This window comes from Camelina sativa, chromosome 9, assembly GCF_000633955.1.
Source record: "Camelina sativa cultivar DH55 chromosome 9, Cs, whole genome shotgun sequence".
Classification (NCBI taxonomy): Eukaryota; Viridiplantae; Streptophyta; class Magnoliopsida; order Brassicales; family Brassicaceae; genus Camelina; species Camelina sativa.
In genome coordinates, this window is record NC_025693.1 from 37,482,999 (window position 1) to 37,508,295 (window position 25,297).

General features: G+C 36.3%; 10 protein-coding genes across 13 annotated transcripts in view; 7 read left to right on the forward strand and 3 right to left on the reverse strand.

Annotated features, from left to right (window-relative positions):
• Positions 3,534-4,573, forward strand: LOC104714711 (probable cysteine-rich repeat secretory protein 6). The gene is made up of 2 exons (XM_010432157.1): positions 3,534-4,299; positions 4,393-4,573. The coding sequence occupies exons 1-2, from the start codon at positions 3,534-3,536 to the stop codon at positions 4,455-4,457; spliced, it is 831 nt and encodes a 276-aa protein (XP_010430459.1). The 3' UTR covers positions 4,458-4,573.
• On the forward strand, positions 5,326-6,424 carry LOC104716078 (pentatricopeptide repeat-containing protein At1g63070, mitochondrial-like). Its single transcript, XM_010433422.1, has 2 exons — positions 5,326-5,991; positions 6,386-6,424. The coding sequence occupies exons 1-2, from the start codon at positions 5,326-5,328 to the stop codon at positions 6,422-6,424; spliced, it is 705 nt and encodes a 234-aa protein (XP_010431724.1).
• On the forward strand, positions 6,952-8,832 carry LOC104716079 (pentatricopeptide repeat-containing protein At1g63330-like). Its single transcript, XM_010433423.1, has one exon. The coding sequence runs from the start codon at positions 6,952-6,954 to the stop codon at positions 8,830-8,832; it is 1,881 nt and encodes a 626-aa protein (XP_010431725.1).
• Positions 10,969-12,422, forward strand: LOC104714712 (putative cysteine-rich repeat secretory protein 5). The gene is made up of 2 exons (XM_010432158.1): positions 10,969-11,774; positions 12,154-12,422. Exons 1-2 carry the CDS (start codon positions 11,000-11,002, stop codon positions 12,231-12,233), a joined length of 855 nt encoding a protein of 284 aa, XP_010430460.1. The 5' UTR covers positions 10,969-10,999; the 3' UTR covers positions 12,234-12,422.
• On the forward strand, positions 13,053-14,288 carry LOC104714713 (cysteine-rich repeat secretory protein 4-like). Its single transcript, XM_010432159.2, has 2 exons — positions 13,053-13,970; positions 14,111-14,288. The coding sequence occupies exons 1-2, from the start codon at positions 13,055-13,057 to the stop codon at positions 14,182-14,184; spliced, it is 990 nt and encodes a 329-aa protein (XP_010430461.1). The 5' UTR covers positions 13,053-13,054; the 3' UTR covers positions 14,185-14,288.
• On the forward strand, positions 14,607-15,933 carry LOC104714714 (cysteine-rich repeat secretory protein 4-like). Its single transcript, XM_010432161.1, has 2 exons — positions 14,607-15,522; positions 15,660-15,933. The coding sequence occupies exons 1-2, from the start codon at positions 14,634-14,636 to the stop codon at positions 15,728-15,730; spliced, it is 960 nt and encodes a 319-aa protein (XP_010430463.1). The 5' UTR covers positions 14,607-14,633; the 3' UTR covers positions 15,731-15,933.
• On the reverse strand, positions 16,549-18,798 carry LOC104714715. 4 transcript variants are annotated; one of them, XM_010432163.2, is made up of 7 exons: positions 18,460-18,796; positions 18,282-18,371; positions 18,102-18,182; positions 17,839-17,984; positions 17,168-17,393; positions 16,983-17,075; positions 16,549-16,868 (listed from the first exon to the last, which is right to left on the reverse strand). In XM_010432163.2, the coding sequence occupies exons 1-7, from the start codon at positions 18,679-18,681 to the stop codon at positions 16,707-16,709; spliced, it is 1,020 nt and encodes a 339-aa protein (XP_010430465.1). In that variant the 5' UTR covers positions 18,682-18,796; the 3' UTR covers positions 16,549-16,706. The 4 variants fall into 4 exon arrangements, with proteins under 4 accessions (XP_010430465.1, XP_010430464.1, XP_010430466.1 ...); XM_010432162.2 differs by having other exon boundaries at positions 18,282-18,374; positions 18,460-18,794; XM_010432164.2 differs by having other exon boundaries at positions 17,168-17,389; positions 17,853-17,984; positions 18,282-18,374; positions 18,460-18,789.
• Positions 19,054-21,117, forward strand: LOC104716080 (pentatricopeptide repeat-containing protein At1g64100-like). The gene has a single exon (XM_010433424.1). It carries the CDS (start codon positions 19,054-19,056, stop codon positions 20,944-20,946), a length of 1,893 nt encoding a protein of 630 aa, XP_010431726.1. The 3' UTR covers positions 20,947-21,117.
• LOC104714716 (disease resistance protein RML1A-like) lies at positions 21,073-23,202 on the reverse strand. The gene is made up of 2 exons (XM_010432165.2): positions 22,605-23,202; positions 21,073-22,491 (listed from the first exon to the last, which is right to left on the reverse strand). Exons 1-2 carry the CDS (start codon positions 23,078-23,080, stop codon positions 21,180-21,182), a joined length of 1,788 nt encoding a protein of 595 aa, XP_010430467.1. The 5' UTR covers positions 23,081-23,202; the 3' UTR covers positions 21,073-21,179.
• LOC104716081 (kinesin-like protein KIN-14G) overlaps positions 23,404-25,297 on the reverse strand; it is a 7,858-nt gene continuing 5,964 nt past the window's right edge. Inside the window, exons 16-20 of the mRNA XM_010433425.1 lie at positions 25,024-25,277; positions 24,754-24,917; positions 24,075-24,670; positions 23,875-23,981; positions 23,404-23,676 (exon numbers count right to left, since the gene is read on the reverse strand). Coding sequence (XP_010431727.1) covers positions 23,615-23,676; positions 23,875-23,981; positions 24,075-24,670; positions 24,754-24,917; positions 25,024-25,277 — 1,183 coding nt within the window. The 3' untranslated portion in view covers positions 23,404-23,614. The remainder of the gene's footprint in view (positions 23,677-23,874; positions 23,982-24,074; positions 24,671-24,753; positions 24,918-25,023; positions 25,278-25,297) is intronic.

Sequence of the window (25,297 nt, forward strand, 5' to 3'; positions counted from 1 at the left end):
AATAGAAGGAAGATTTTAATGTATGGTGGAGTAAAAAAACAATTTATGTAGTTGTATTTATAAAATTCTAAACATAAAAATAAAATTGAAGTGAAACATTTGTTTCTAAGAAACATATATTACAAAGATTTATTATGAAATTTCACTTGTAGAAAAATAAAAGATTAATTACTCACCTCAACTTAAAGTTTTGATCTAAAACGAAGACATTAAAAGGGTCACACTTTTTTTTTTGGGAAAACTATGAAAAAGAATCTTGGAAAAATAATCCATCTAAAAAAACAAAATCAATGGTCATAAAATATAGAAAAAATGATATGTAAGCCGTACAAAAAAAAGTGACATGTGATTTGTATAACATATCTCACAATGCATATTATCAACCGGAGCTACAATTCTATAACATGATAAAATATAAAATATAAAACATGCTTGAGATTTCATCAATTCTATTAAATGCTCTTAACCGAAAAAATTGACAGAAACAACATATTTAAAGTACACCATGTTTTTTTGAGAAGATGAATCTAAGGTTGTATCACAAAATTAACATCTGAAAATAACATACATATAAGGGTTTTAGACAAATATGTAACTTAGATTAGTGAACAGATATTCATTGTCGGGTTTAATCGTTTCACCATCTAAGCATTCTTAACTTGGTCGGAAGTTCCATTATGGCAGGTAATGCACTTGGAAAACTCCATTGTAGTGACATAGCAATAAAAATGTTAATGAAATTTTGTATATTTGCATTTAATGTGATATCGCTATGTTTAAATAATCTCTATAATTAGGTCAACCATCGACTTTCGATGTTAGAAATTTTAAAAAGATATTTTTGTGGGATATGAATGTGGAATAAACTCTTCTAGGGAGGTTTTTAAGTCATTTTTTTGTTACTACGTGATATATTGTTGATTTGCCAAAAAAACATTATTGTGATACTAGACAATATATGTTATATATAAATTAGTCAAATAAAAATGACTTTTATATGGATTAATCTTTTAAACTTCAAATGATTAATTATTTTTATATTAAATGATTCTTATTCCTAAAATAATTTAACTAAAATCTCAACCAAATAAATATAACAGTGAAACATTATCTTCAACAATACATTTGTTGTATATCACTTAGTAAAGTAAGTTTAGCGTTTATATAGATTTATACTTAAAATTTTGAATAAATATATTTGAGCTCAAGAATTTAGATTAATAGAAAATATTTTAAATTAAAATTCCGCGCGTGCGCGGGTACAAATTCTAGTGCTATATAAACTTTAAAGGCCAAAAGTACTATTTTTATTTATAAACCAAGTAATGGAACAAACTATATTATTGATGAGAAAGAAAAAAGAAAAACAGAAACCGAAACTATAAACATAGATTACATTATGTTTATTAGAAAACAATAAAAAGTATCTTAGATAGACATAGTCGAATTGACGTATAATCACCGATTATAAAGGATCATTATTTGTCTCTTTTAAGATACGCGTAAAACACATGCCGAAGACTATCAAAATTGCAAAAAGGGCAAAGACGACTATTAACACCAGTGGCGACGGGCCCTCCATTCTTCTCTATTATAATCTTTGTTTGTATTGAAAGCTGAAAAAAGAAATAGAGTATATTCAATCAAGAAGAAGAGGTCTTATATAAGTTAATTAGCTTCCAAAACAATGAATGGAAAACTTTGATGACCAAAAAATAATGGAAAACGTTGATACAATTAGCTAATTGAATCTAAAGAGAAATGGTAAATTATTGAGCGAGTAAAAGGATATTGACCTTTTAGGACCCAAAAAAAAAGCTGAGGTTTAAATGCTTATCTTAAACACGTATATTCAATATATAAGTGTATCCTAAACATGCCATGTTAGGTTTAAACGCTTTCCAAAATTGAGAATCGTATATTAAATATACAAAATTCGATATTTTTTATAGTAGAAAGCATGTCACATATTGAAAACGATTATTTATGTGGCAGGCTAAGAAAATAGAAAGGCGGTAATATCATAGCTTAACTATTAGTATTATTACTAATGATTTCGAGTCTAGCTAAACTCTAAACTAATGTTAACATCATACACAAAAACTTATTACCAAACGTTTTTGTGAAGCAACAATACTTCCTCGTTCCTCCCAGAAGAAAAAACAAAACAAAAAATAGTCTCTAACAATTCTCTTTTGAAAAGATTCAGACCTATGTATTTAGTTTGTATCTCGTACTTAGATTTGTCACGTTGTGGCTTTTAAAGCACTTCTATTGGAGTCTCAAGTCTGTCAATGAGAAAGCCGTCTTAAAAATAAACTAAAACTAAAAATATATATTAATTGAAAATGGCTAGATAAATAGATATGTTGTTTCTCAAATGAGAGACCCTCTCTCTCATCAAAACATATAACTAGATATGTTTCTCATATGCTTTTTTGTTATTGATTCACAGTTTTTTTTTTATCACAAGATAATATTTAATACTTTTTAGATTTGAAATACTATTTTTGGTCATATGAGAAAAATATATTATATTTGAAATATAGATAATATTTGATCTTATAATATTAATTAATTAGGTCAGATATTATTTTTATAAATAATAAAATAAACTTATCTTATTTATTAAGATCTCTTATGTATAAATTTAAATTATCTATTAAAATTAATTGATATTACTTAAAGTTGATCTAAAATTATTTGTATTGAATCATCAAAATGTTATAACACCAATAAACTAAAAGAGATCTCATGCTTAGATCAACCATGGTCAAGCACTCATCTCAAAAATAGGAAGATTGGGTTGAGAAATCGATGGAATCAACACCTCCAGGAGCTTCTCCTTCATTCCCAGCAACAGCTATCCCTTCTACAGTCAGAGATCTCTCCAAAATACTAAGAACAAGCCCAGAAACTTACAGAAACGTTTTCTTTCATTTTCTCCCTTTTTCTCACTTAACGGCGACAAGTGAAACTCTCAAAACCCTTAATTCGTCGATTCTTCCCTTATAAAAGCGATTTAGGGATTTCTAATTGAACCAAACCGAACCAAACAGCAATTAAAACAAACCCGACAAAACCGAAATTTATGGTGTCGATCGTTGTGTATCGATCGAAACCCACACCAGAACTACAATATTTGGTTTGCGGATGTTACATATTAATATTTTCGATTAAAATCCCGCGCGTGCGCGGGTACAATTCTAGTAAAAAATATATGTGTGATGCGTTACTCCTTCTATTTCGCCAAGAGCTCTAGACAATATTTTGTAAAACTTTTATCTTTTGCCTTCATCACACTTAACAAGCCTGCAACGATATATTCAACGTTTCTTTTTTATACAAAACATGGAGTTCAACTAATATAATACTACTAATTATATAAAGATTCAACCTCTGAATTTGTCTAAGCACGTTATATGTGGACATCACGGATTTGAATGAATTTAAAATAATAAGGTATATTCTTTCTTTATATAAACCTAATGTCCTATGTTTTGTTCTTTTCATAGAGTCATAACAAAAGAAAAATGACAAGAATCATTAAACAATTTGTTGTCGCTCTGTTTTGCTTCTTCTTATTGTTTCTCGGAGCCATGTCCCAACCTTTTCAAAATCTAACCGATTGCAACAAAGAACCCGATGCATATCAATCGAACCGCAACACCGTCCTTTCCACTCTTCGCAACCGTTCCTCTCTCGGAAGCTATTATTCCAACGCCACGGCCGGTCTTAAACCAAACACAGTCTATGGCATGTTCCTATGCATAGGAAACATAAGCAAAACATCTTGTTCAGACTGTGTCCATTCCGCAACGTCGGGAATCGCTGAAACTTGCGAGACTCATGACAGCTCTTTCATATTCTCTGGCGACTGTATGGTTCGGTACACGGACGTTTCCTTCTACTCGCTCGTAGAAGCTTCACCTAGCACCTCTAGTTACGCTCCGATCAATTCTTCGGATTCTCCCAAATTTTTCAACAAAACACTTCCTGGAAAAATAGACGAGCTTGTCCTCAAAGTACCGTCGTCTTCTTCGTCACGGATTCCATATTTTGTGGAAGATCAAGAACATGTAACTCAACTGGAGGGTTCGTATGATATAGAGGCAATGGCCCAGTGTAGTCCAGATCTTGATCCAAGAAACTGCACCGTGTGCTTGGAACTTGTAGTCCAACAATTCTCCGAGTGTTGCAGCCAATCTCGTTGGGCTCGTATCTTATTTCCTAAATGTCTCCTCAGGTATAACATATCCGCTTTGCAACCGAACATAACGAGTCTTGGCGTTAGAAAAGGTGAGTCACAGTACATATGATATAATTTATCATTTACTATGGTTATGTGATTATATATGGCTTTGAATTGTTTTTTTTTTTTTGGTTTTACAGGAGATGATATATTTGGAAGAACGTTTATTGCAATCATGATCGCTTTACTAATGGGTTTATTATGATCAAATCATGATTGTAATTTGTAACTACTGGTTTATATTTGCGTTCTCTATTTGGGTGATAATAAGATCATAACCAGAATAAACCGACGTTGACTTGATCAAAGATTGAATGAAGCACATTGTGTTCTCCTCTATTAGTGGGATTGTCCCCCCACTCATTCACGTTCCATATAGTATTTTATTACAGATTTGCTGTCATGACAGCTTTCTATGCTAACACGTCTAGTCTAGGGCTATAAACTAATCCCATATGATTTATGGATTGGTATTTCATATTTTGTGTTCCTATGATATGTGTTTAGCATCTAAAAGTTAACATAAATCCGTACGTTGGATCTTGATCGGGTTTCTAAATAACCAGATTTGAGTAAACCGGTCCAAAAATAATCGGATGGTTTAACAAACCAACTCTGATTCAAATTTAGCAATTCCCCCAAATCGGAGATTTTTCTAGGGATTTGGGGAGCAAAAAAATTGTGAGAAGATGATGAGGAGATGGGTCGCTAGGCTCCTAGGAGATAACATATCTTCTCAGAACAAGACCTGAACGTTTCAGACAATTAGAGAATGAAGAATTTAAAAACGCTGAGGAATTCAATCTCCGGTTATCTAGACCGGAGTGAGTGATTCTCAATTGAAATTTCCCAGAATTTGTTGAAGATTTTGTTCTGAGATTGGGTCAACTGTTAAACCAAACCAAAATTAATAATACAAAGTGAAAGAGAGATGACCGGTTTAAGAAAACCAGCTGTAACTGAATCGACATTGAAACCGACTGCTCTCGATTAATAGGGTTTTAAACGAGTCTGCGATTTTGCTGTTTCTTCTTCACTCTAGTAGTATCCAGTCATTTTTAAAATCGAAGAGGATGAGGAGCTCAGCTGCGATTACGGGGAAGAGACTTCTTCATCGGCATACTCGGGTGATTACAGGTTCGGCTCCTGCTCTCTGCGGTTTTTGTTGCTCGGCACGACCTTTTTCTGGTCATAGTTATGATTACAGAGAGAGATTGAGCAAAACTCGGCTGAGTGATTTAAAGTTAGACGATGCTGTTGGTTTGTTCAGTGTTATGGTACAGTCTCGTCCACGCCCTTCAATCACTGAGTTCTGTAAACTGTTGAGTGCTATTGCTAAGATGAAGAGGTTTGATGTTGCCATCTCTCTTGGTGAGCAGATGCAGAATTTGGGAATTTCACATAATCTCTATAGTTACAGCATTTTGATTAACTGTTTTTGCCGGCGGTCTCAGCTCTCTCTTGCTTTAGCTGTTCTTGGCAAGATGATGAAACTCGGCTATAAGCTCGATGTTGTCACGCTGAACTCGCTGCTCAATGGTTTCTGTCACAGTAAGAGGATTGCAGATGCTGTTGCTTTGGTGGATCAGATGGTGGTAATGGGATATCAACCTAATACCGTTACATTTACAACTCTTATCCATGGACTTTTTCTCCACAACGAATCTTCCGAAGCTGTGGCTTTAGTTGAGCGGATGGCTTTGAAAGGATGTCAACCGGACCTAGTGACATACGGTGTGGTANTTTTTTTTTTTTTGGTTTTACAGGAGATGATATATTTGGAAGAACGTTTATTGCAATCATGATCGCTTTACTAATGGGTTTATTATGATCAAATCATGATTGTAATTTGTAACTACTGGTTTATATTTGCGTTCTCTATTTGGGTGATAATAAGATCATAACCAGAATAAACCGACGTTGACTTGATCAAAGATTGAATGAAGCACATTGTGTTCTCCTCTATTAGTGGGATTGTCCCCCCACTCATTCACGTTCCATATAGTATTTTATTACAGATTTGCTGTCATGACAGCTTTCTATGCTAACACGTCTAGTCTAGGGCTATAAACTAATCCCATATGATTTATGGATTGGTATTTCATATTTTGTGTTCCTATGATATGTGTTTAGCATCTAAAAGTTAACATAAATCCGTACGTTGGATCTTGATCGGGTTTCTAAATAACCAGATTTGAGTAAACCGGTCCAAAAATAATCGGATGGTTTAACAAACCAACTCTGATTCAAATTTAGCAATTCCCCCAAATCGGAGATTTTTCTAGGGATTTGGGGAGCAAAAAAATTGTGAGAAGATGATGAGGAGATGGGTCGCTAGGCTCCTAGGAGATAACATATCTTCTCAGAACAAGACCTGAACGTTTCAGACAATTAGAGAATGAAGAATTTAAAAACGCTGAGGAATTCAATCTCCGGTTATCTAGACCGGAGTGAGTGATTCTCAATTGAAATTTCCCAGAATTTGTTGAAGATTTTGTTCTGAGATTGGGTCAACTGTTAAACCAAACCAAAATTAATAATACAAAGTGAAAGAGAGATGACCGGTTTAAGAAAACCAGCTGTAACTGAATCGACATTGAAACCGACTGCTCTCGATTAATAGGGTTTTAAACGAGTCTGCGATTTTGCTGTTTCTTCTTCACTCTAGTAGTATCCAGTCATTTTTAAAATCGAAGAGGATGAGGAGCTCAGCTGCGATTACGGGGAAGAGACTTCTTCATCGGCATACTCGGGTGATTACAGGTTCGGCTCCTGCTCTCTGCGGTTTTTGTTGCTCGGCACGACCTTTTTCTGGTCATAGTTATGATTACAGAGAGAGATTGAGCAAAACTCGGCTGAGTGATTTAAAGTTAGACGATGCTGTTGGTTTGTTCAGTGTTATGGTACAGTCTCGTCCACGCCCTTCAATCACTGAGTTCTGTAAACTGTTGAGTGCTATTGCTAAGATGAAGAGGTTTGATGTTGCCATCTCTCTTGGTGAGCAGATGCAGAATTTGGGAATTTCACATAATCTCTATAGTTACAGCATTTTGATTAACTGTTTTTGCCGGCGGTCTCAGCTCTCTCTTGCTTTAGCTGTTCTTGGCAAGATGATGAAACTCGGCTATAAGCTCGATGTTGTCACGCTGAACTCGCTGCTCAATGGTTTCTGTCACAGTAAGAGGATTGCAGATGCTGTTGCTTTGGTGGATCAGATGGTGGTAATGGGATATCAACCTAATACCGTTACATTTACAACTCTTATCCATGGACTTTTTCTCCACAACGAATCTTCCGAAGCTGTGGCTTTAGTTGAGCGGATGGCTTTGAAAGGATGTCAACCGGACCTAGTGACATACGGTGTGGTAGTCAATGGACTATGTAAGAGAGGTGACATTGATTTGGCTTTAAATTTGCTCAAGAAGATGGAGAAAAGAAATATTGAGGTCAATGTTGTAATCTACAGCACAGTCATTGATAGTCTTTGCAAATATAAACATTTGGATGATGCTCTCACCCTGTTCAACGAAATGGAGAAGAAAGGAATTAGAGCCAATGTTGTTACCTACAACTCCCTCATAAGCTGCCTTTGTAATTACAGTAGATGGAGTGATGCCTCTAGATTACTCAGTTATATGATCATGAGGAAAATCAACCCTGATTTGGTCACTTTCAATGCATTGATCGATGCATTTGTGAAGGAGGGGAAGCTTCTAGAGGCTGAGAAATTGTTCGAGGAGATGATCAAAAGGTCTATAGATCCTAGTATTGTCACGTTCAATTCATTGATCAACGAGTTTTGCATGCACGATCGTCTTAACGAGGCCAAGCATATGTTTTCTTTGATGGTTAGCAAGGATTGCCTCCCAAACGTAGTGACATACAGCACTCTTATAAAGGGATTTTGCAAGTGCAAAAGGGTAAAGGATGGTATGCAACTCTTCCACGAGATGTCTCAAAGGGGATTGGTTGCCAACACAGTCACTTACACCACTCTTATCCAAGGTTGTTTTCAGGCTGGCGACTGTGATTCTGCCCAAATGGTATTCAAACAGATGGAATCTGATGGTGTCCCTCCCCATATCATGACTTACAGCATTTTGTTAGATGGACTTTGTAAAAACGGGAAGCTAGAGAAAGCATTGGTGGTATTCAAGTATATGCAGAAGAGTGAACTGGAACTTGATATATTCACATATACTATAATGATCGAAGGGATGTGCAAGGCAGGGAAGGTGGAAGATGCGTGGCGTTTATTTTGTACTCTCTCCCTTAAAGGAGTGAAGCCTGATGTTATAACCTACAATACAATGATCTCAGGATTTTGTAGTAAACGCCTATTACAGGAAGCAGATGCCTTGTTTAGAGATATGAAAGTAGATGGGCTTCTTCCAGATAGCGGTACATATAATACGCTGATCAGGGCACGCCTTAGAGATGGTGACAAAGCAGCATCAGCAGAACTCATCAAAGAAATGAGGAGTTACGGGTTTGTTGGAGATGCTTCGACCATTAGCTTGGTGACCAATATGTTGCATGAAGGGAGATTGGACAAAAAGTTTATAGATATGCTTCCTTAAAACAGTTTATCCTCAAGAGAAGAGGAGTGGTAGAGCATGTAATTAATTAATGTTGCTTACTTTGTGATTACATCTCAAAACAGTTCTTATGTTACATGTGTATACCGTATATGGTTGCCGTCGTGTGTAAGTTTCATGAAGTTGATTGATACTGTGCTTTGTGTATTTCAGGAGAAGATGTCAGACATGTCATGAAGTTGACTGATCTGTGATTTGGTTTTTAACCATAAACGTATCTTATAATTCATTTTGAATGATCGAGCAGACAGAAACCTTTTAACAAAAAAAAAAATGATCGAGCAGACAGTTCCTTTTGGTTCAAATAAACTGACTTGATTTGGTTTCTTAGTTTTGAATTTGTTTCTTTCTTATCCAAATCGGAATTCTAACTAAAACTGAATTTTGTTTGTTAAAATAATTCTAATGTTGTTAAAAATATTAATACGTTGAATAACTAACCGGATGTAGGATTTATTCTTTTTGGTCTACTAGTTTGGTTTCAATAAATTTAACAACTTTTCAGGTATTATAATTTTTTTAACATTTAGTTAAATTTTAAATGTTATTATCGAATAATATTTGAAGTAGAAAATGTTTTAAAATTTATGTAAACCGTTTTTATTTAATAAAGATTATTTTAAAAAATGGATGTTAAATTTTGTTTAATGTGATAATAAATTGATCTTGACATTTTCTCTAATTTGTTTAATGAAAAATTGAAAGTGTTATAATTATTTTGTTTACTCATAATGTAAATTTCAGCTTTATTTTTTCATCGTTTTGATTTATTATTTAATACAAATTATGAGAATTGTTACATAAATGATTCTACCACAAACAATTCTTTCTGATCCGAGTACATCTACCACATACTACAAACTGTAAAGGTATTATTAATCAACTTTTGGTAAAACCATTAGGCAAAAAACTCATGTTTTCTTATTGAATGGTCTAATACAAACAACATACATTGACTAAAAGAGTTTTACCTTTCAGTTCTTGCACTTCATTGTAGAGTCTTCGATTTTCTTTAAGGACCACATGGTAATTTTTCGCTGCATCAGCCACTCCTTTGAGCTTCAAACCTAGGAGAAATATTATAAATAAGAAACCGTGTACTCTGAGATGAATTCATTGAGGCCAAACAATGATAGACAGTTAGTGACAACAATGAATCTTACCATAGTAATTTAGATCCTCAAAGTATTTCCTCTGTGTCATCAATACTTCATGTTTTATAGACATGAAAATAGCATTCAGCTCCTGCGAAATTTCACAGATTCTATATCATCTAAATAACTACCATAGGTGATCAATGTTAATGGCCGAGTATCTAGGAAAACCTCCTCTGCATAGAAAAACAGACTCAAGAGATAAATAAGTATATTCTATATAAAGTCTTTGACTAATTGACCTAGCTAATCAGTATAAATATAATTTCTTTTTGTCAACAAAGTACAAGATCAGTTCAAATGAGCCAATTAGAAGGAAAATCGTTTACATAGATAATTAGATGCAAATTGATATTTTTTTCTAATTTGCTTAATAAAAAATTGAAAGTATTATAATTTATTTTGGTTACTCATGATGTAAATTTAGATACTTAAGCTTTGTTTTTTCATCGTTTTGATTTATTATTTAATACAAATTATGAGAATTGTTACATAAATATTCTACCATTGATAATTCTTTCTTATCCTAGTACATCTACCACATACTACAAACTGTAAAAGTATTATTAATCAATTTTTGGTAAAACCATTAGGCAAAAAACTTTTAAAGATTAAAAAACCTCATATTTTCTTCTTTACCCACAATTAATTAAAAGATAATAATCTAAGAACAAGTCTTGTGTGTAACGTATCTTTCAGAAAACCAAATTATCAACTTTATCTTTTACCTTACGTTAGGCTTCATCTTATTTAAAAGACTTGTAAAGATAATCAACATTTTCTATACAAGAATAAAGATTAATTCAACTAAAATAATAATTATTTATATATGGATTCAACCTCGGAATTGGTCAACAACGTTTATATGTGGACATTTGATAAATAATTTTTAATAACAAAGTGAGACAATTATTTTCTCTATATAATAGCTTTATGTATATGCTCTGTATTGTTCTTTCTCATAAGTCATAATAATCAAGAAAGAACACACAAAAATGACGAGAATCAATGCACACTTTGCTGCTGCTTCGTTTTGCTTCTTATTCTCTCTCCGAGCCATGTCCCAACCTACTCAAATGTCTATTGATTGCACCGAATTCAACAACGTCACTCAAACTAGCCCTTATCTTTCAAATCGTGACACGGTCCTCTCTACTCTTCGCAACCGTTCCACCCTCGGAAGCTATTCAAACGCCACTGCCGGTCTTAGCCCAAACACAATATATGGCATGTTCCTTTGCAGAGGAGATCTAAACAGAACATCTTGTTCAGAGTGTGTCAATGCCACAACGTTAGAAATCTATGAATCCTGCTTTTATCGTAAAACAGCTTTGGTATTCTCTAACGAGTGTATAGTTCGGTACTCGAACACTTCTTTCTTCACGCTTGTAGAGGATGGTCCTAGTACCGCTAGAGACTCTCCGGACAGTCCTTTGGGTTATCCGCTATTTTTCAATCGAACACTTCCTGAAAAACTAGACGAACTTATACTCAGAGCATCTTTGTCTTCGTCGTTACCAGTTCCATATTTTGTGGAGGACAGAGAACATGTGACTCAATTGGAAGGTTCATATGATTTACATGCAATGGTCCAGTGTAGTCCTGATCTTGATCCAAGAAACTGCACCGTCTGCTTGAACTTTGCGGTCCAAAGTCTCTCGGAGTGTTGCAGCCATGCTCTGTTGGTTCGGATCATCTTTACTAAATGTCTAATCACGTACGAAATCTCCGCTTTGCAACCGAACATAACGAGTCTTGGCGTTACAGAAGGTGAGTCGCAGTATCTATCATTTAATTGATAATTTATACACCATTGGATTTTAATTTGTACTATGATTTGAGATTTTGCGATGGACTAATCCGGTCAGGTTCGGTTTGAATTAGTCCGTTCTTGAGGTCATGCTGATACGTGTATATATGTAGTTATCTGACAAATACTAAAAAGAAATGATGAAATTGGTTGTACATGGACTAGACCAGAATTGTCCCAGTTTTTTAAAGTATGAAAATGGTATGGTCCATCTTGACCGAATTAAACCGGGTTGAGCTGAAGATTTTAGGTCCACCGTAACCAACCTATCTGCCTACAATCCAATTATCAAGAATAAACAACTAAAACATCTTTTGGCCCTTTTTGTGGTGTTTATAGGAAATGGAATATTTGGGCGCACGTTTCTTGCAATCATGACAGCTTTGGTGTTACCACTATGGTTTTATGATCAAATGTAGTGATGATTTAAGGATAGTGACTACCGGTTTATATTTGTGTCCTCGTCTAGGTAGATTTAAAACCCCTAAAAGTTAAAAATAAAATAAACATTTGTATATTTATATGTTAGGTTTCAAGTTTCAGTGTTATCTCTGTTAATAATATAATGTATTCGTATCAAAATAAATAAAGTATATTGATTTCGAATTTCTAGACTGTGTATGTCTCCGTTTTGAGTCAGATAAAGTTATGTATTACGGCAAATTGGAAAGGACAATACTTAGGTTCAACCCTAAGTATTTTTCTATTGGAAACTGTTTACCTCATAATTTTTTTTTTAAAAACTGTAAATATAATTTCGGACTTGATTTCACGTTGATACTTTTTAACTATATTGATCGGACCAAAATCTAAAACATATCTTGTTTTCTGTTATATCCGACTGTAACTAATATCCTAATACTTATCTAGTTATCTCTGCATCAAACATGCCTCCCAAATTGTAAGACTAATTAGAGTCTTCTTAAGCCAATAAAAGAAATCGAAAGTCTTCCTAATCAAGTCTTATGTTTCGCTTCCGACAATAATATAACAAACGTGTCAGCTTCAATAATTCTGTATTATTCCTTAAACAAGTCTTTCATCTAGTTTAAATATTTTCATAATCCATAAATTTTACATTGTATACAACAACATGGCCTCAACTATCACCTAAGAGTAATACAAGAATTTTCCTAGTCAAAGACTATATATAATACATCTTTTTAATTTATTATAAATCTGTCTACTATAAATTTTCTTCATTAATCTCTCATAATTCATAAACAAGAGAGAACAAACAATGGCAACAATGATCCAAAGTCTCTCTTCTCTCTTTTGCTTTCTCTCACTTTTATCTCTTCTCTTCTCTACAAGCCAAACCATATCCCAATCTGACCACATCCACATGAGCACCTTCTGCAACCAATTCTCCGACAACTTCACACAAGCCAGCGCATACGAGACGAACCGCGATATTGTACTCACCTCTCTTCGTCTCCGTTCCTCTCTCGCGACCTATTCCAATGCAACGACCGGTATTACTCCCGACATAGTCCGTGGTATGTTCCTCTGTAGGGGAGACATCTCGTTGTCATCTTGTTCAGACTGTGTTCAAACCGCAGCCCTAGAAATCTCAAGAAACTGTACTCATCAAAAAGAAGCTTTCATTTTCTACGAAGAGTGTATGGTACGTTACTCGGATTCCTCCTTCTTTTCCCTTGTAGACGAGAGACCTTACATCATTAGGTACTCATTGAGTTATGCTCCTAACTTGGATCGGTTCCCGCAAACACTCTCCGATAAAATGGATGAGCTGATCATCAATGCAACTTCTTCCCCATCATTGTCATCAACACCGTATTTCGTGGAGGATGAAGTACGTGTGAAACAATTCGAGGGTTCGTTTGATTTAGATTCACTTGCCCAGTGCAGCCCTGATCTTGATCCAACAAACTGCACAACGTGTCTGAAACTTGCGGTCAAAGAAATGTTGGATTGTTGCAACCAGTCTCGCTGGGCTCAGATCTTTACTCCTAAATGTCTCTTGAGGTACGAAGCTACCGCTTTGTCGTCACCACCTCCACCATCTCCATCACCTCCACCACCTTCTCCGCCACTTTTTCCTCCATCGCTACTGCCTCCATCCCTAGTACCCTCTCCGCCCCATTTCATGACGCCGAGTTTTGGCGGGTCATTTTCTATTAACGTTATAAAAGGTAATTCGCATATATGTATTATACATCATCTTTAATTATATGCATGTAACCATTTTGTTGTACAAATCTGGTTATGAAGAAGAGACTATATAGAGCAAAATTACTAATCAGATTTAACTTGTTTTTTTTGTCTTTTGCAGGAAACGAAATATTTGGGAGAATTTTTATTGCGGTCATGACAGCTTATGTTTTAACACTTATTGGTGTAATGTAAAGATGACCTTATTCTTGTTGTGTGAAGAGTGTGATGTGTTTTCTTCCTTGTCTCATAAGACACAAACCCCCCTAAACTTTTGTTAATTTTTTTTGTTTCAGTTTATATTTTTGTCGATTTTGATATTTAATTTAAATGGATTTGTCAAAATCACAATTTTATGGAGTGACAGAGATTAAAAGAAATTGGAGTTTCATACCACAACTATATATCATCCATAGATTTCATATGGTTTAGATATTAAAGTACATTTTTTTTTTTTTGGGACAAACAGATATTGAAGAACAATAAAGATAACATTTTATATACGAAATGATACGACCTCAACGTTCGCTTTTAAATAACAAGGCATTTGTATAGTCAAAGATTATAATGCATCTTTTAATCGATCTTTCTGCTATAAATTTTCTTCTTGTTTCTCTCAAATAATTCATAAACAAGAACAAATAATGGCAACAGTGATAAAGAGTCTCTCTTCTCTCTTTTGCTTTCTCTCTATCTTAGCTCTTCTCTTCTCTACAAGCCAAATCATATCCCAACCTGAACACATGCGCACCTTCTGCAGCCAAATTTCCGACAACTTCACGCGAACCAGCTCTTACCGGACAAACCGCGAAACACTTCTCTCCTCTCTCCGTGACCGTTCCTCTCTAGGAACCTATTCCAACGTCACAACAGGTCTTAGCCCCAACACAGTCCGTGGCATGTTCCTCTGTAGAGGAGACATCACGAGAGAATCTTGTTCCGACTGTGTTCAAACCGCAACCCTAGAAATTTCTAGAAACTGCACTTATCAAAAAGAAGCTTTCATATTCTATGAAGAGTGTATGGTACGTTACTCGGATACTTCCTTCTTCACCCTCGTAGAAGACAGACCTTACATCATTAGATACTCTTTGAGTTCTGCTCCAAACACGGATCGGTTTGGACAAACGCTTTCGGATAAAATGGATGAGCTTATCATCAGAGCATCTTCTTCATCATCGTCGTCATCATCAACACCATATTTCGTTGAGGATCAAGAACGTGTCACACAATTCGAGGGTTCATATGATTTAGATTCAATTGTTCAGTGTAGTCCCGATCTTGATTCAGGAAACTGCACTGTGTGTCTGAAACTTGCAATCCAAGAAATCATGGATTGTTGCAGCCGGTCTCGTTGGGCTCAGATCTTTACTCCTAAATGTCTCTTGAGGTATGAAGCTTCCGCTTTGGCATCACCGCCTCCACCGTCTCCGCCACCTTCTCCTCCATCGCTAGTGCCGTCTCCGCCGCTTTTCACGCGGCCACAAAACATACCGAGTTTTAGCGGGTCAACTTCTACTACAGTTATAAGAGGTAAGCATACACATTATATATCATATTTTTAATTTTTTATACGTACGTAACCATTTTGTTGCAACAAATCTAGTTATCAAGTAGAGAATATATATAGAGTAAATAATCAGTTTGACTTTTTTTTTCTTGTCTTGTAGGAAAAGAAATATTTGGGAGAATTTTTATTGCGGTGATGACAGCGTATGTCTTAGCACTTTTGGGTGTATGAATGTAAAGATTGCTTTATAATACTCGTATTTAGAAGTGTGAAGTGTAATGTTCTTGTCTATTAAGATCCAAACTCACTAACGTTATGTTATTATTTGTGCTTCTGTATGTTTCCTGTTGATTTCTGATGTGTAATTATGAATGGATTTGTCAAAAAAATAATTGTATGGATTGAACGATAAAATAATTGAAGTTTCGTGTATATATCATCCCTCTTCTTCTTTGTTTTTCCCTAATATTTTTCGTTGTCGAAATTGGTCTTGCATATGTTTTCCCAATCTTGAGATTGTTCCAAGAATTATAAATCTTGTGTAAATATGTCAGTTTTCATTTGAATTTATTTAAACTGTTTATCACAATAAACATGTAGGAAATTATGCATGTCACTATAATAAACCGACTTTTGTTTTCTTAATCCCAATTCAAATATCTACGAATTTCAGTGGTCAACTCTTTTTTGGTGACGATTTTGTGCCTGTCAACTCTTTAATTAAGTTAAATATATGTAAATGAATGTCAACTTTCAGAATCATGATGCAAAATGGCAAAATTTCGAAAGAGGGGTCATCTAGTACATCATTCATGACTTGGTAATTACAATAGTACTTTCACATTTTTTACAAATGAGTATTATTCTACTACACTAATTAAATCCTGATAGTTTTTTTTGTTTAATTTATCTTGTTAACTAACCATACATACGTCAAGTCAACACTAAACTTTAAGGAAAATAAGTTTTCTTCCATATCTTCAAGTATGTACATCAGACCGTACATTTCCTTATGCTTTGTCTACGAGTTGCAAATCTTAAGAAGTCACTCAAAGCAACAAAAATCTGTGATCTAATACCATCAGCCAATACTGTCTTCTCTTCAAAGTAAGTTTGATGATCAATTTTACAATAGAAAAATTACTTGACAAGTGAAAATTCGGAGTTCTTTGGGTAAAAAAGCCCCCGGTTTTATTCACCTTAGTGTTCAAATAATTTCACCAGGAGGCAGCTCTGCAAGCTTCGCTTGAGTACCAAGCACACGTTCCATATCAAACCGAACCTCGATATTCCGAATGCTATATCCCACCACCATTAACCAATACAACAATTTCGCCAGGTCCGCTGCACTTGTTTCTGTCACTTCTGTCTGTGTAAACCACCAAATACGTTGATAACAGTCAAATCACATCACACTATATATATAACAAAACACAACTCAAACAAGTGTTTCAGCAGAAGAAGTTATTATTAGAGAACGAACCTTCATTTGGTTTGGGTCTGACACAGCTAGAAGCCGTTTGACAAATGTATTCATGGCCACGGCAACATCTTCGCCTGCAGTGCTTGTAAGCTCCTACAAAATTCAAAAGTATTGCAACTGAGAAAAGCATTGGAATAAAATTTGATGATAATAAACTAAAAAACTAATATATGAATTCTCATTGCCTTAAGATTTTGGGGTTCAAGAGATTTTAGATACTCCAAAATCTCGTTCTGCTGATTCGAAGATTTTCTCCCCACCATACGGTTGAGTTCTTCGATCTCTGCTTCCAGAAGCTCAATATACTTTTTTGCATCAATCTTCTCAGGACCAGAAATGTTATTCCACCTGATCACTTCCCCTGAAACGTTCTTTTGAGTTCCAGGTGCGTAGTCTTCATCACCCCCCTGGCTTAATCAGAATAAAAAACCAGTGTCACATACAATTTGATACATCAAAAATCAAACACACGCATATTAAAGCAGCTTTATTCAAGTCACCAAAAGAACTACACAGCATGGAAACGAGAAGTCTATAACTCTTAACTACTTCCCAAACTAAAAAATCCGTGAGACAAAACCAGAATAACCAAAGCTCGCTCTGCCTAAACTTAATATGAACATGTTGTTAGCTCTCTAGCTAACCGACTCAACAATAGTTTTTGAGCTGTTAACGCAGCCACAATCCACCACAAGTTTCATGGGATAATAATGCTTCTAGACTAGCTTACACAAGGCTTATCAACAGAGAAGAAGCAGAAGTGTCAAAATCGAAGCAACCAGTGAACAAACTCGCATCAGCATTTTTACAGAACTACAAGCCAAGTGGCACTCTCCAGAAAACAGAAGCTATAAACCTGAAAGTGTTCACCTTTAGATCACGTGGCTCAGGAAGAGCAACCTGCTCCAAACTTTGTTGCAATTCAAGACGATATTGAGCGTTTCTGAACATATACCCAGTCATCAATACACTCATCATCAGCTGTGCAAGGTTCTCAGCAACCTATAAAACCCATACATACATAATACGCAAATTCAAAAACCCAAGTAACAAAATCCACAGGACACACAACTTGTGAAATAAAATAAAAAAACGTATCGCTTACATAAAAGCACTCACAGATGTGACAGTAACCGCAAAAAACTGAGGAGGCAACGTTCCAATCATATTCGTCACAGTTTGTCTCATTGCTTCAACCACCTAATCCAAAACAACATCGAATCAATGAAAAAGCTCTAACCTTTTTTTATAAAAATTGAGTCTCTGAGAGAACGAACGAAGCAGAGTGAGTGAGTTTACATGTTTAGGGGCACGTTTAACAAACATCTCCATGAACTCAGGCTTCACATTCTGAACATACTCCAGTAATATATCCCTCCTGCTTTTAGGCTGCTGCTCAAAACCAATTGATCGATTCAGATTAGTGTCTAACATCAATCAAATCGAAAGCTGAACCAATTTCAATTTTGCAATTTACCCGAGTGCCATTAGGAGGCGTGGATGAATCTGCAGATGAATCAGAACCATAAGCTTTAACTCTCACAACCATCAAACTCCCACTTCCGCTACTACTCTTCAACGGGAAGCTCACAGAGGAAGATGTAGTAGAGAGTTTAGGTTCACGGTTGAGTAAAAAAGACGACGAAGATGGTCGAGATGGTGATTGCAAGAGCGTGAATTGCATCGATAACGAACACATCTTCCCAAAGATTCAAACCCTAGTTTTTGGGGGTTTTATTATCTTGTTGATTTGGTTCGCTACTGACTACTGTGTTACTTTGTTACGCTCTCTTTTGCTTTTTGTTCCTTATCTTCCCAAATTTGATTAATTGTGCTAACAGAGTAATTAACTAGTTTAATAATCATCCCACAGTTAACCAACCGGTTTGGTTTTTTTAGTGTTGAATGAACCTGAAACCTTCATAAACACTTTCTCTTAACTTACGTAGAGAACCGGTCTCAGAATCGTTTAGATCGAACCGGTTTTAGAATTTTTCGGATCGAACCGGTTGTGATTTTATGATTTCATTAAGAGTTAGAAAGATGGAGAAGAATAAAAGGAAAAACAAAAATGTTGGTTGCTAGGGTTTGGGGATTGGAAACTGTTACTGCTTCTACTAGATTGATCAGCACGGTCAGACTGATTCATATACGTTCAGCGAAGACACGTACGGTTCCAAAGAGTCTACCTTGTTTGAGCCAAGGAACTTTTCTAGGAGAGGAGTTGAAACTGACAAGTGGGTACTATTATATCAAAACCTTAGATAATGCGATTGTTTTGTTCGATGACATGGTTAGATCTCTTCCCTTCCCATCCGTGATTGATATTAATAAAGTAATGGGTGTCATTGTCAGAATGAATCGTCCCGATGTTGTGATTTCTCTATATAGGAAGATTGAAATGCTACCTTGTAATATCTTCAGCTTCAATATTCTGATCAAATGTTTCTGCAGCTGTCATGAGTTGTCTTTTGGTCTGTCTACATTGGGAAAGGTCATAAAACTTGGTTTCCAGCCTAATGTGGTTACGTTTAGCACACTTCTCCACGGGTTCTGTCTCGAAGATAGGGTTTCTGAAGCTGTAGCTTTATTTGATCATATGGTTGAAACGAGATTAACACCCAACGTCGTGACGTTTACCACACTTATGAACGGTCTTTGCCACGATGGTCGAGTTCTTGAAGCAGTAGCTCTGCTTGGTCGTATGTTAGCAATTGGTCATGAACCTAACGCGGTTACTTACAGAACAATTGTAAATGGAATGTGTAAGATGGGGGACACTGACTCTGCCTTGAATCTGCTTAGGAAGATGGATGACAGCCACATCAAAGCCAATTTTTTACTCTATAATCCCATCATTGATCGTCTTTGCAAAGATGGACATCATAGTGATGCTCAAAATCTTTTCACTGAAATGCTTGAGAAAGGCTTTTTCCCAAATGTGGTTACCTACACCTGTATGATAGACTCTTTTTGTAGATCTGGTAGATGGAGCGATGCTCAAAGATTGTTGCGTGATATGATTGAAAGGCAAATCAATCCTGATATTTTCACTTTCAATGCATTGATCAATGCATATGTCAAAGAAGGGAAGTTCATTGAGGCTCAAGAATTATACGAGGATATGCTCTGTAGTGGTGTAATTCCTAATACAATCACCTATAACTCAATGGTCGATGGGTTTTGTAAACATAACCGTCTGGATGATGCTAAGCGCATGTTTGATTTGATGGCTAGCAAGGGCTGCTATCCTAACGTAGTCACTTTTAATAGTCTCATTGACGGATGTTGTAGAGTTAAAAGGGTAGATGATGGAATGAAACTTCTCCGTGAAATGTTGAGAAGAGGACTAGTTGCTGATACTATTTCTTACAACACTCTAATTCACGGGTTCTGTCGAGTGGGAAATCTTAAGATGGCCCAAGACCTTTTCCAGGAGATGATTTCTCAAGGTGTGTACCCTGATACCATAACTTGTAACACTTTGCTGTATGGTTTTTGTGAAAATGGACAGCTAGAAGAAGCTTTGGAAATGTTTGAGGTTATCCAAAAGAGTAAGATTGATCTTGATACTGTTACTTATAACATCATCATCCATGGAATGTGCAAGGGTAGTAAGGTGGACGAAGCATGGGACTTATTTTGTATTCTCCCCATCGATGGTGTGGAGCCTGATGTTCAAACTTACAATACAATGATATATGGGTTTTGTATGAAAGGTACAATTTCAGAAGCAAATGCGTTATTCCGTAAAATGAAGGACAATGGACCTGTACCATGTGACTGCACTTACAATACACTAATCAGGGGATGCCTTAGAGCTGGTGAGATAGCTGCATCAGGTGAACTTTTCAGGGAGATGCGAAGCAACGGGTTGAATGGTGATGCATCCACCGTGAAACTGGTTGCTGATATGATATCAGATGGTAGATTGGACAAGAGCTTTTTTGATATGCTGTCTTAGTGTTTCTTGTGAAGAGTGACTGTCTTGATTTAGTTTTTATATGGTATGTCTTACTTGTGCCTTGGTTGTAACATGTGGGAGGATTTTGCAGAGGTTTCAGGTTCTGTGATTTCTCAAAATGGTGAAAGTGTCTCTGAAGATACATTCACTTGGTTAGTAAAATTTGATATATACAAAAAAAAAACACTTTCTCTTTATTGTTGAACGTTTAAATCAATCAATACATTTTTTGGTTAGAGAGAATAGTCCTTGGAAATGAGCGGCTTCTCCATGAACTTGGAGGCTACCATACCAATGGCAAAGAAGAGAGGCCAAATTGATGATACTTTGATTGGACCGTTTTCGCCTTTTACGACAAAACAATAGTTGATGGTCGACACTATTAACCCACCAAGAACACAGAACAATAAGACCGTATCTGTGAAACTTCCAAAGATCCTTCTGTAGCCACGTGCTGGAAGGTAGAACCAAGGTATAGGCCACTTGCATCTGAAACTAGCTTTCTGCACTTTGATTTTGTAACTGAGGTCAAGGGTGGAGAGGAAAACAGAGAGAACTGACATTACTAAGGACATTCTTGTGAAGTAAGGCTTGCGTATGGAAGAGAGCTGGTCTGTAACCGCTGATGCAATCTCTAGGAGCAAGTTGATGACGACGAAGAAGGCCATTACAGTAAAATGCCGAGATTTACTTTTTCGCTTTCGCTTGTTAGATGATGATGATTGTTCATATACGGCCCTTAGTACTTGCTCGATATCTCGATGATCAGTAGTAGTTTCTAGTTTGCGCATTACTTTTTCCCACACTTCTTCCTTCTTCCCGCGTAAAGATGAACCCACCATGCTGAGACTCAGTGGAAGGTTATCACATAGGTCTACTACTCTTTCTGAAAGCTCTTTAAAACCATTATCCGGATAGTTTTGTCTAAAAGCATATCTGCAAAAGATCTCAAGAGCTTCTTCACTAGTAGGAAAATCCACATGGTATGTAGAATTAGAATCGATACTATGTTGCAGCAAGAGCTCTTCGTCTTCTGTGGTCACAATAATCCTACTTCCAGGACCAAACCAAGTAGTTTCCTTAGCCAAAGCCTCTAATTGCTTTAGATCATCCACATCATCAAGAATGATAAGCACTTTCAGGTTGCTTAGCCTTTCTTCTATAGCACCTAAATGGGATATCTTCATACCATTTTGGTTTAAAATTTTGGAAAGAAGTTGCTCTTGTAATTGTATCATCAAACCGTACTCGTCAAGACCACTATTATAGCTCCCCTTAAGATTCTCCATAAAACAAGTAAGGTGAAAATGTCTAGAGAGTTGGCTATGTAAAGCCCTGGCGATGGTAGTCTTACCAATGCCTACAGGGCCACATATTCCAACAATCATAGCTCCTTCTTCAGTATCTAAATGTAGCAAAGATTTCATGTTCTGAAAATGTGCTTCCATACCAATCTTGTCTTCAAAATCCCTAGAGACTGTTGCAGCATTTAGGCTGTTTGAAACATCTCTTGAAACCTTTTCTATCAGATCCGCTTCACTATCCCTAAAAGGAAAGGGAGAGAGTGAGAAATAAAAATTAGACACCGTGTTGTGGTAATGGTTCGTAGATTCACAAAATTAAGAATTAAAATAAAAATTGAAGAAAAAAGAACAAACCAGTTTCCGAAGTCTTCTCCTACTATGTTGGCAGCATCGTTCAAAGCTTGGCTCCATCTTAACCTCTCCTCCTTTGTTTTACTGGAACAAGCTTCATTGAAACCTCTCCCAAAAACTCCGGTCTGTTTACGCACATCAGATGGATCTGTTCCATACAAGACTGTCATCACTATTTGGCCCAGTTGTTCCCTACACTTCATAATCTCCACCAAATCTTCCAAACACCAGCTCGATGAAGCATAGTTCTTGGAGAACACCACGATTGAGATCCTAGATTCCCAAATCGCCTTTAAGATTTCAGGGGCAATGGTTTCGCCTCTCTTGATCTCATGATCATCGAACATGGTAATCCCGTTGTGGCTAAACTGTTTGCGTAAATGACTAAGAAAAGTTTTACGGACGTCTGGTCCGTGGAAGCTCACAAAGACGCCGTATCTCCAGTTGCGTGACGGAGAAGAAGAAGAAGTAGAAGCCATGGGAGACTAGAGTATGGCGAGAAAAGCTCAAGATCACATATTACAAAAATCAAGAACGTCTCTGCATAAAGCCTTATATGATGATGGAAATGACTTTCGAGAAAGAGAGAGGAAGAAACAGTTCAGTCAAAGTCAATTCTAAAGTCTCCTCACTCAAAACAAAAACAACAATAATTTTCTAAGTAACATTACTACCAACTAAAGATGATGGTCCGTGCAGATTAGGTGGTTAATCTTAATCATCGCTTTAATTAATAAATTTCTGAGCATTTTCCCTGTAATTCCATATCGATTCATCATAATCATATAGGAAACCTCGTACGTATGTTACGTGGACAGGATTAAGTTAACATTAAGACAAATGAAGAAAACTTAGTTAAACGTGTTTGTTGAATTAGGTTCACAAAGTAGAACAAAAGGACATCCATCATATGCTTTGGTTACACAATTAGTTACCAGTTACCACACACCATCAGATCAAATCCATAACAAATCTTCTTCTTCTTCCAAGCCCTCCGGATAAGTCTTGTGTCTTCACCGCCTTCTGTTGAGTGGTTTTGCTGAAGATGAAGTGCTAATTGTTGGTCTTTTAGCACCTGAGGCAAATCAAGAAAGATTCTATGACTCATGAGCAAACTGGCACTAAAGATCATACGCGTGTATAAGCAAGCATCTACTTCATATGATATTTCATATAAATCTAAGTAGGCTGTCACCTGATATGAGTGTAACTAGAAGCAGGCAGATTTGGTTTCTACGACACAAGTCAAAGAGTTGATGTATAGAGACATTACCTGTTAAAACCTTTGATGAGGAGCTAGTGGCAATTGACAGACGAGAAGGTCTGGTTTGGCCTGGTGGTTTCAAGGTCTGCTTCGGAATTTTTGATGGAAGAGTACTTCTGCTTTTAAAATCCCAAAACAAAACAAACATAAGAATCTGTATCTGCATTCGGATTGTTCTTTTTTATGTGTGCTAGTAAGAGGATACTAACCTGTCTTTTGGGTCGGTTTTCCCCATTTTCACTGATTTCTCAGGTTTCTCAGTGGTCATGTGTGCTTCAGGTTGTTCGGTTATTTCAAGAGGCTTAGCAGTTTCAGGGAAAAGAGTCAACTCCACCGCACTGGATATGGATCCATCAGTTTCTGTTCCCATTGAAAGACAACTATCAGAGATATCACTCAATCTGTCCTCAGAATCTGCATCTGCAAGGCCTACGAGTTCAACATCTTCATCATCAAAATCAAGTCCTTTTGCCCCGCCAGCAAATTTAGATGGTTCGTGAAAATCCTTTCGATGTTTACGTTCATCTGATGAATGTTGTGAACCAGAATCAGAATGCTTGCTACTATATTCGGAGCAGTTGTCAACATCTGAGTTTCCTCTTCCAAGTAAACCAGAGGCTNCAGAGGCCTTTCCTCGACGAGCATTTGGTGAAGCTCCAATAGAATGTCGTCTAGGTGATGAAGGTCCCACCAACCTTAAATTGCTTAAACCACGTTTCAGGACTGTTGCATTATTACCTTTTAGCTTCTGAAAATTCTGAAGCTCTTCATCTTTTTTAGCAATTACATCCTTCAAATTCGATACCTGTTGATATGAATAGTTTTGTTCTCTTAACCTTTCTTGGCCAAAATTTAATGGAAAGATAGAAAAAGATACAAAATACAAACCTGTTCCATGAGTTGTCTTACATCTCTACCCTCTTTATTACTTTTTGCAGCACCTAACTCCACACCAGAAACCCTTTCCGCGAATTTCAATGTGCTTACGGTCTCAGCATATGAGTCTCCATCAGGATTGACTTGGACAAACATAAGAGTTTTGGCTTGTCCTCCTAAAAAACAAGAGAGTATAGTTAAGGGAACCAACCAAGAAACAAATTTATGCAATAGATATAACTAAAATATCAGTATCATCTTCAAAGAGTGATAATGGAATACCCAAGGAACTTTGAAGGACTTGAGTCAATTTGCTGTTTCTGTAGGGAACATGAGGGTTCTTGTGTGCTAAAGCAAAGATGACGTCTCCAAGGGCTGAGAGCGATTTGTTGATATGTTGAGCTTCCTTGAGCCTATCTCCGGTAGCCTCAGAGCGATCAACTCTTTCACTTCCCGCGAGATCAACTAAATGTAAACTACCACGCAAAACTGAGTCCGTTTCCACATCGACACCACGCACATGAACAGAAAGAACACTGGAGATAATAGCCAACAT

Coding starts and splice junctions, on each gene's coding strand:
- LOC104714711 (XM_010432157.1), top strand. CDS start 3,534: ATGACAAGAATCATTAAACAATTTGTTGTCGCTCTGTTTTGCTTCTTC. Junction 4,300..4,392: donor GAGTCTTGGCGTTAGAAAAG/GTGAGTCACAGT, acceptor TTGGTTTTACAG/GAGATGATATATTTGGAAGA.
- LOC104716078 (XM_010433422.1), top strand. CDS start 5,326: ATGAGGAGCTCAGCTGCGATTACGGGGAAGAGACTTCTTCATCGGCAT.
- LOC104716079 (XM_010433423.1), top strand. CDS start 6,952: ATGAGGAGCTCAGCTGCGATTACGGGGAAGAGACTTCTTCATCGGCAT.
- LOC104714712 (XM_010432158.1), top strand. CDS start 11,000: ATGACGAGAATCAATGCACACTTTGCTGCTGCTTCGTTTTGCTTCTTA. Junction 11,775..12,153: donor GAGTCTTGGCGTTACAGAAG/GTGAGTCGCAGT, acceptor TGGTGTTTATAG/GAAATGGAATATTTGGGCGC.
- LOC104714713 (XM_010432159.2), top strand. CDS start 13,055: ATGGCAACAATGATCCAAAGTCTCTCTTCTCTCTTTTGCTTTCTCTCA. Junction 13,971..14,110: donor TTCTATTAACGTTATAAAAG/GTAATTCGCATA, acceptor TGTCTTTTGCAG/GAAACGAAATATTTGGGAGA.
- LOC104714714 (XM_010432161.1), top strand. CDS start 14,634: ATGGCAACAGTGATAAAGAGTCTCTCTTCTCTCTTTTGCTTTCTCTCT. Junction 15,523..15,659: donor TTCTACTACAGTTATAAGAG/GTAAGCATACAC, acceptor CTTGTCTTGTAG/GAAAAGAAATATTTGGGAGA.
- LOC104714715 (XM_010432162.2), bottom strand. CDS start 18,681: ATGTGTTCGTTATCGATGCAATTCACGCTCTTGCAATCACCATCTCGA. Junction 17,985..18,101: donor TTGCGGTTACTGTCACATCT/GTGAGTGCTTTT, acceptor TGGGTTTTATAG/GTTGCTGAGAACCTTGCACA. Junction 17,394..17,838: donor CTAAAGGTGAACACTTTCAG/GTTTATAGCTTC, acceptor ATTCTGATTAAG/CCAGGGGGGTGATGAAGACT.
- LOC104716080 (XM_010433424.1), top strand. CDS start 19,054: ATGTTGGTTGCTAGGGTTTGGGGATTGGAAACTGTTACTGCTTCTACT.
- LOC104714716 (XM_010432165.2), bottom strand. CDS start 23,080: ATGGCTTCTACTTCTTCTTCTTCTCCGTCACGCAACTGGAGATACGGC. Junction 22,492..22,604: donor GGAGAAGACTTCGGAAACTG/GTTTGTTCTTTT, acceptor CTTTCCTTTTAG/GGATAGTGAAGCGGATCTGA.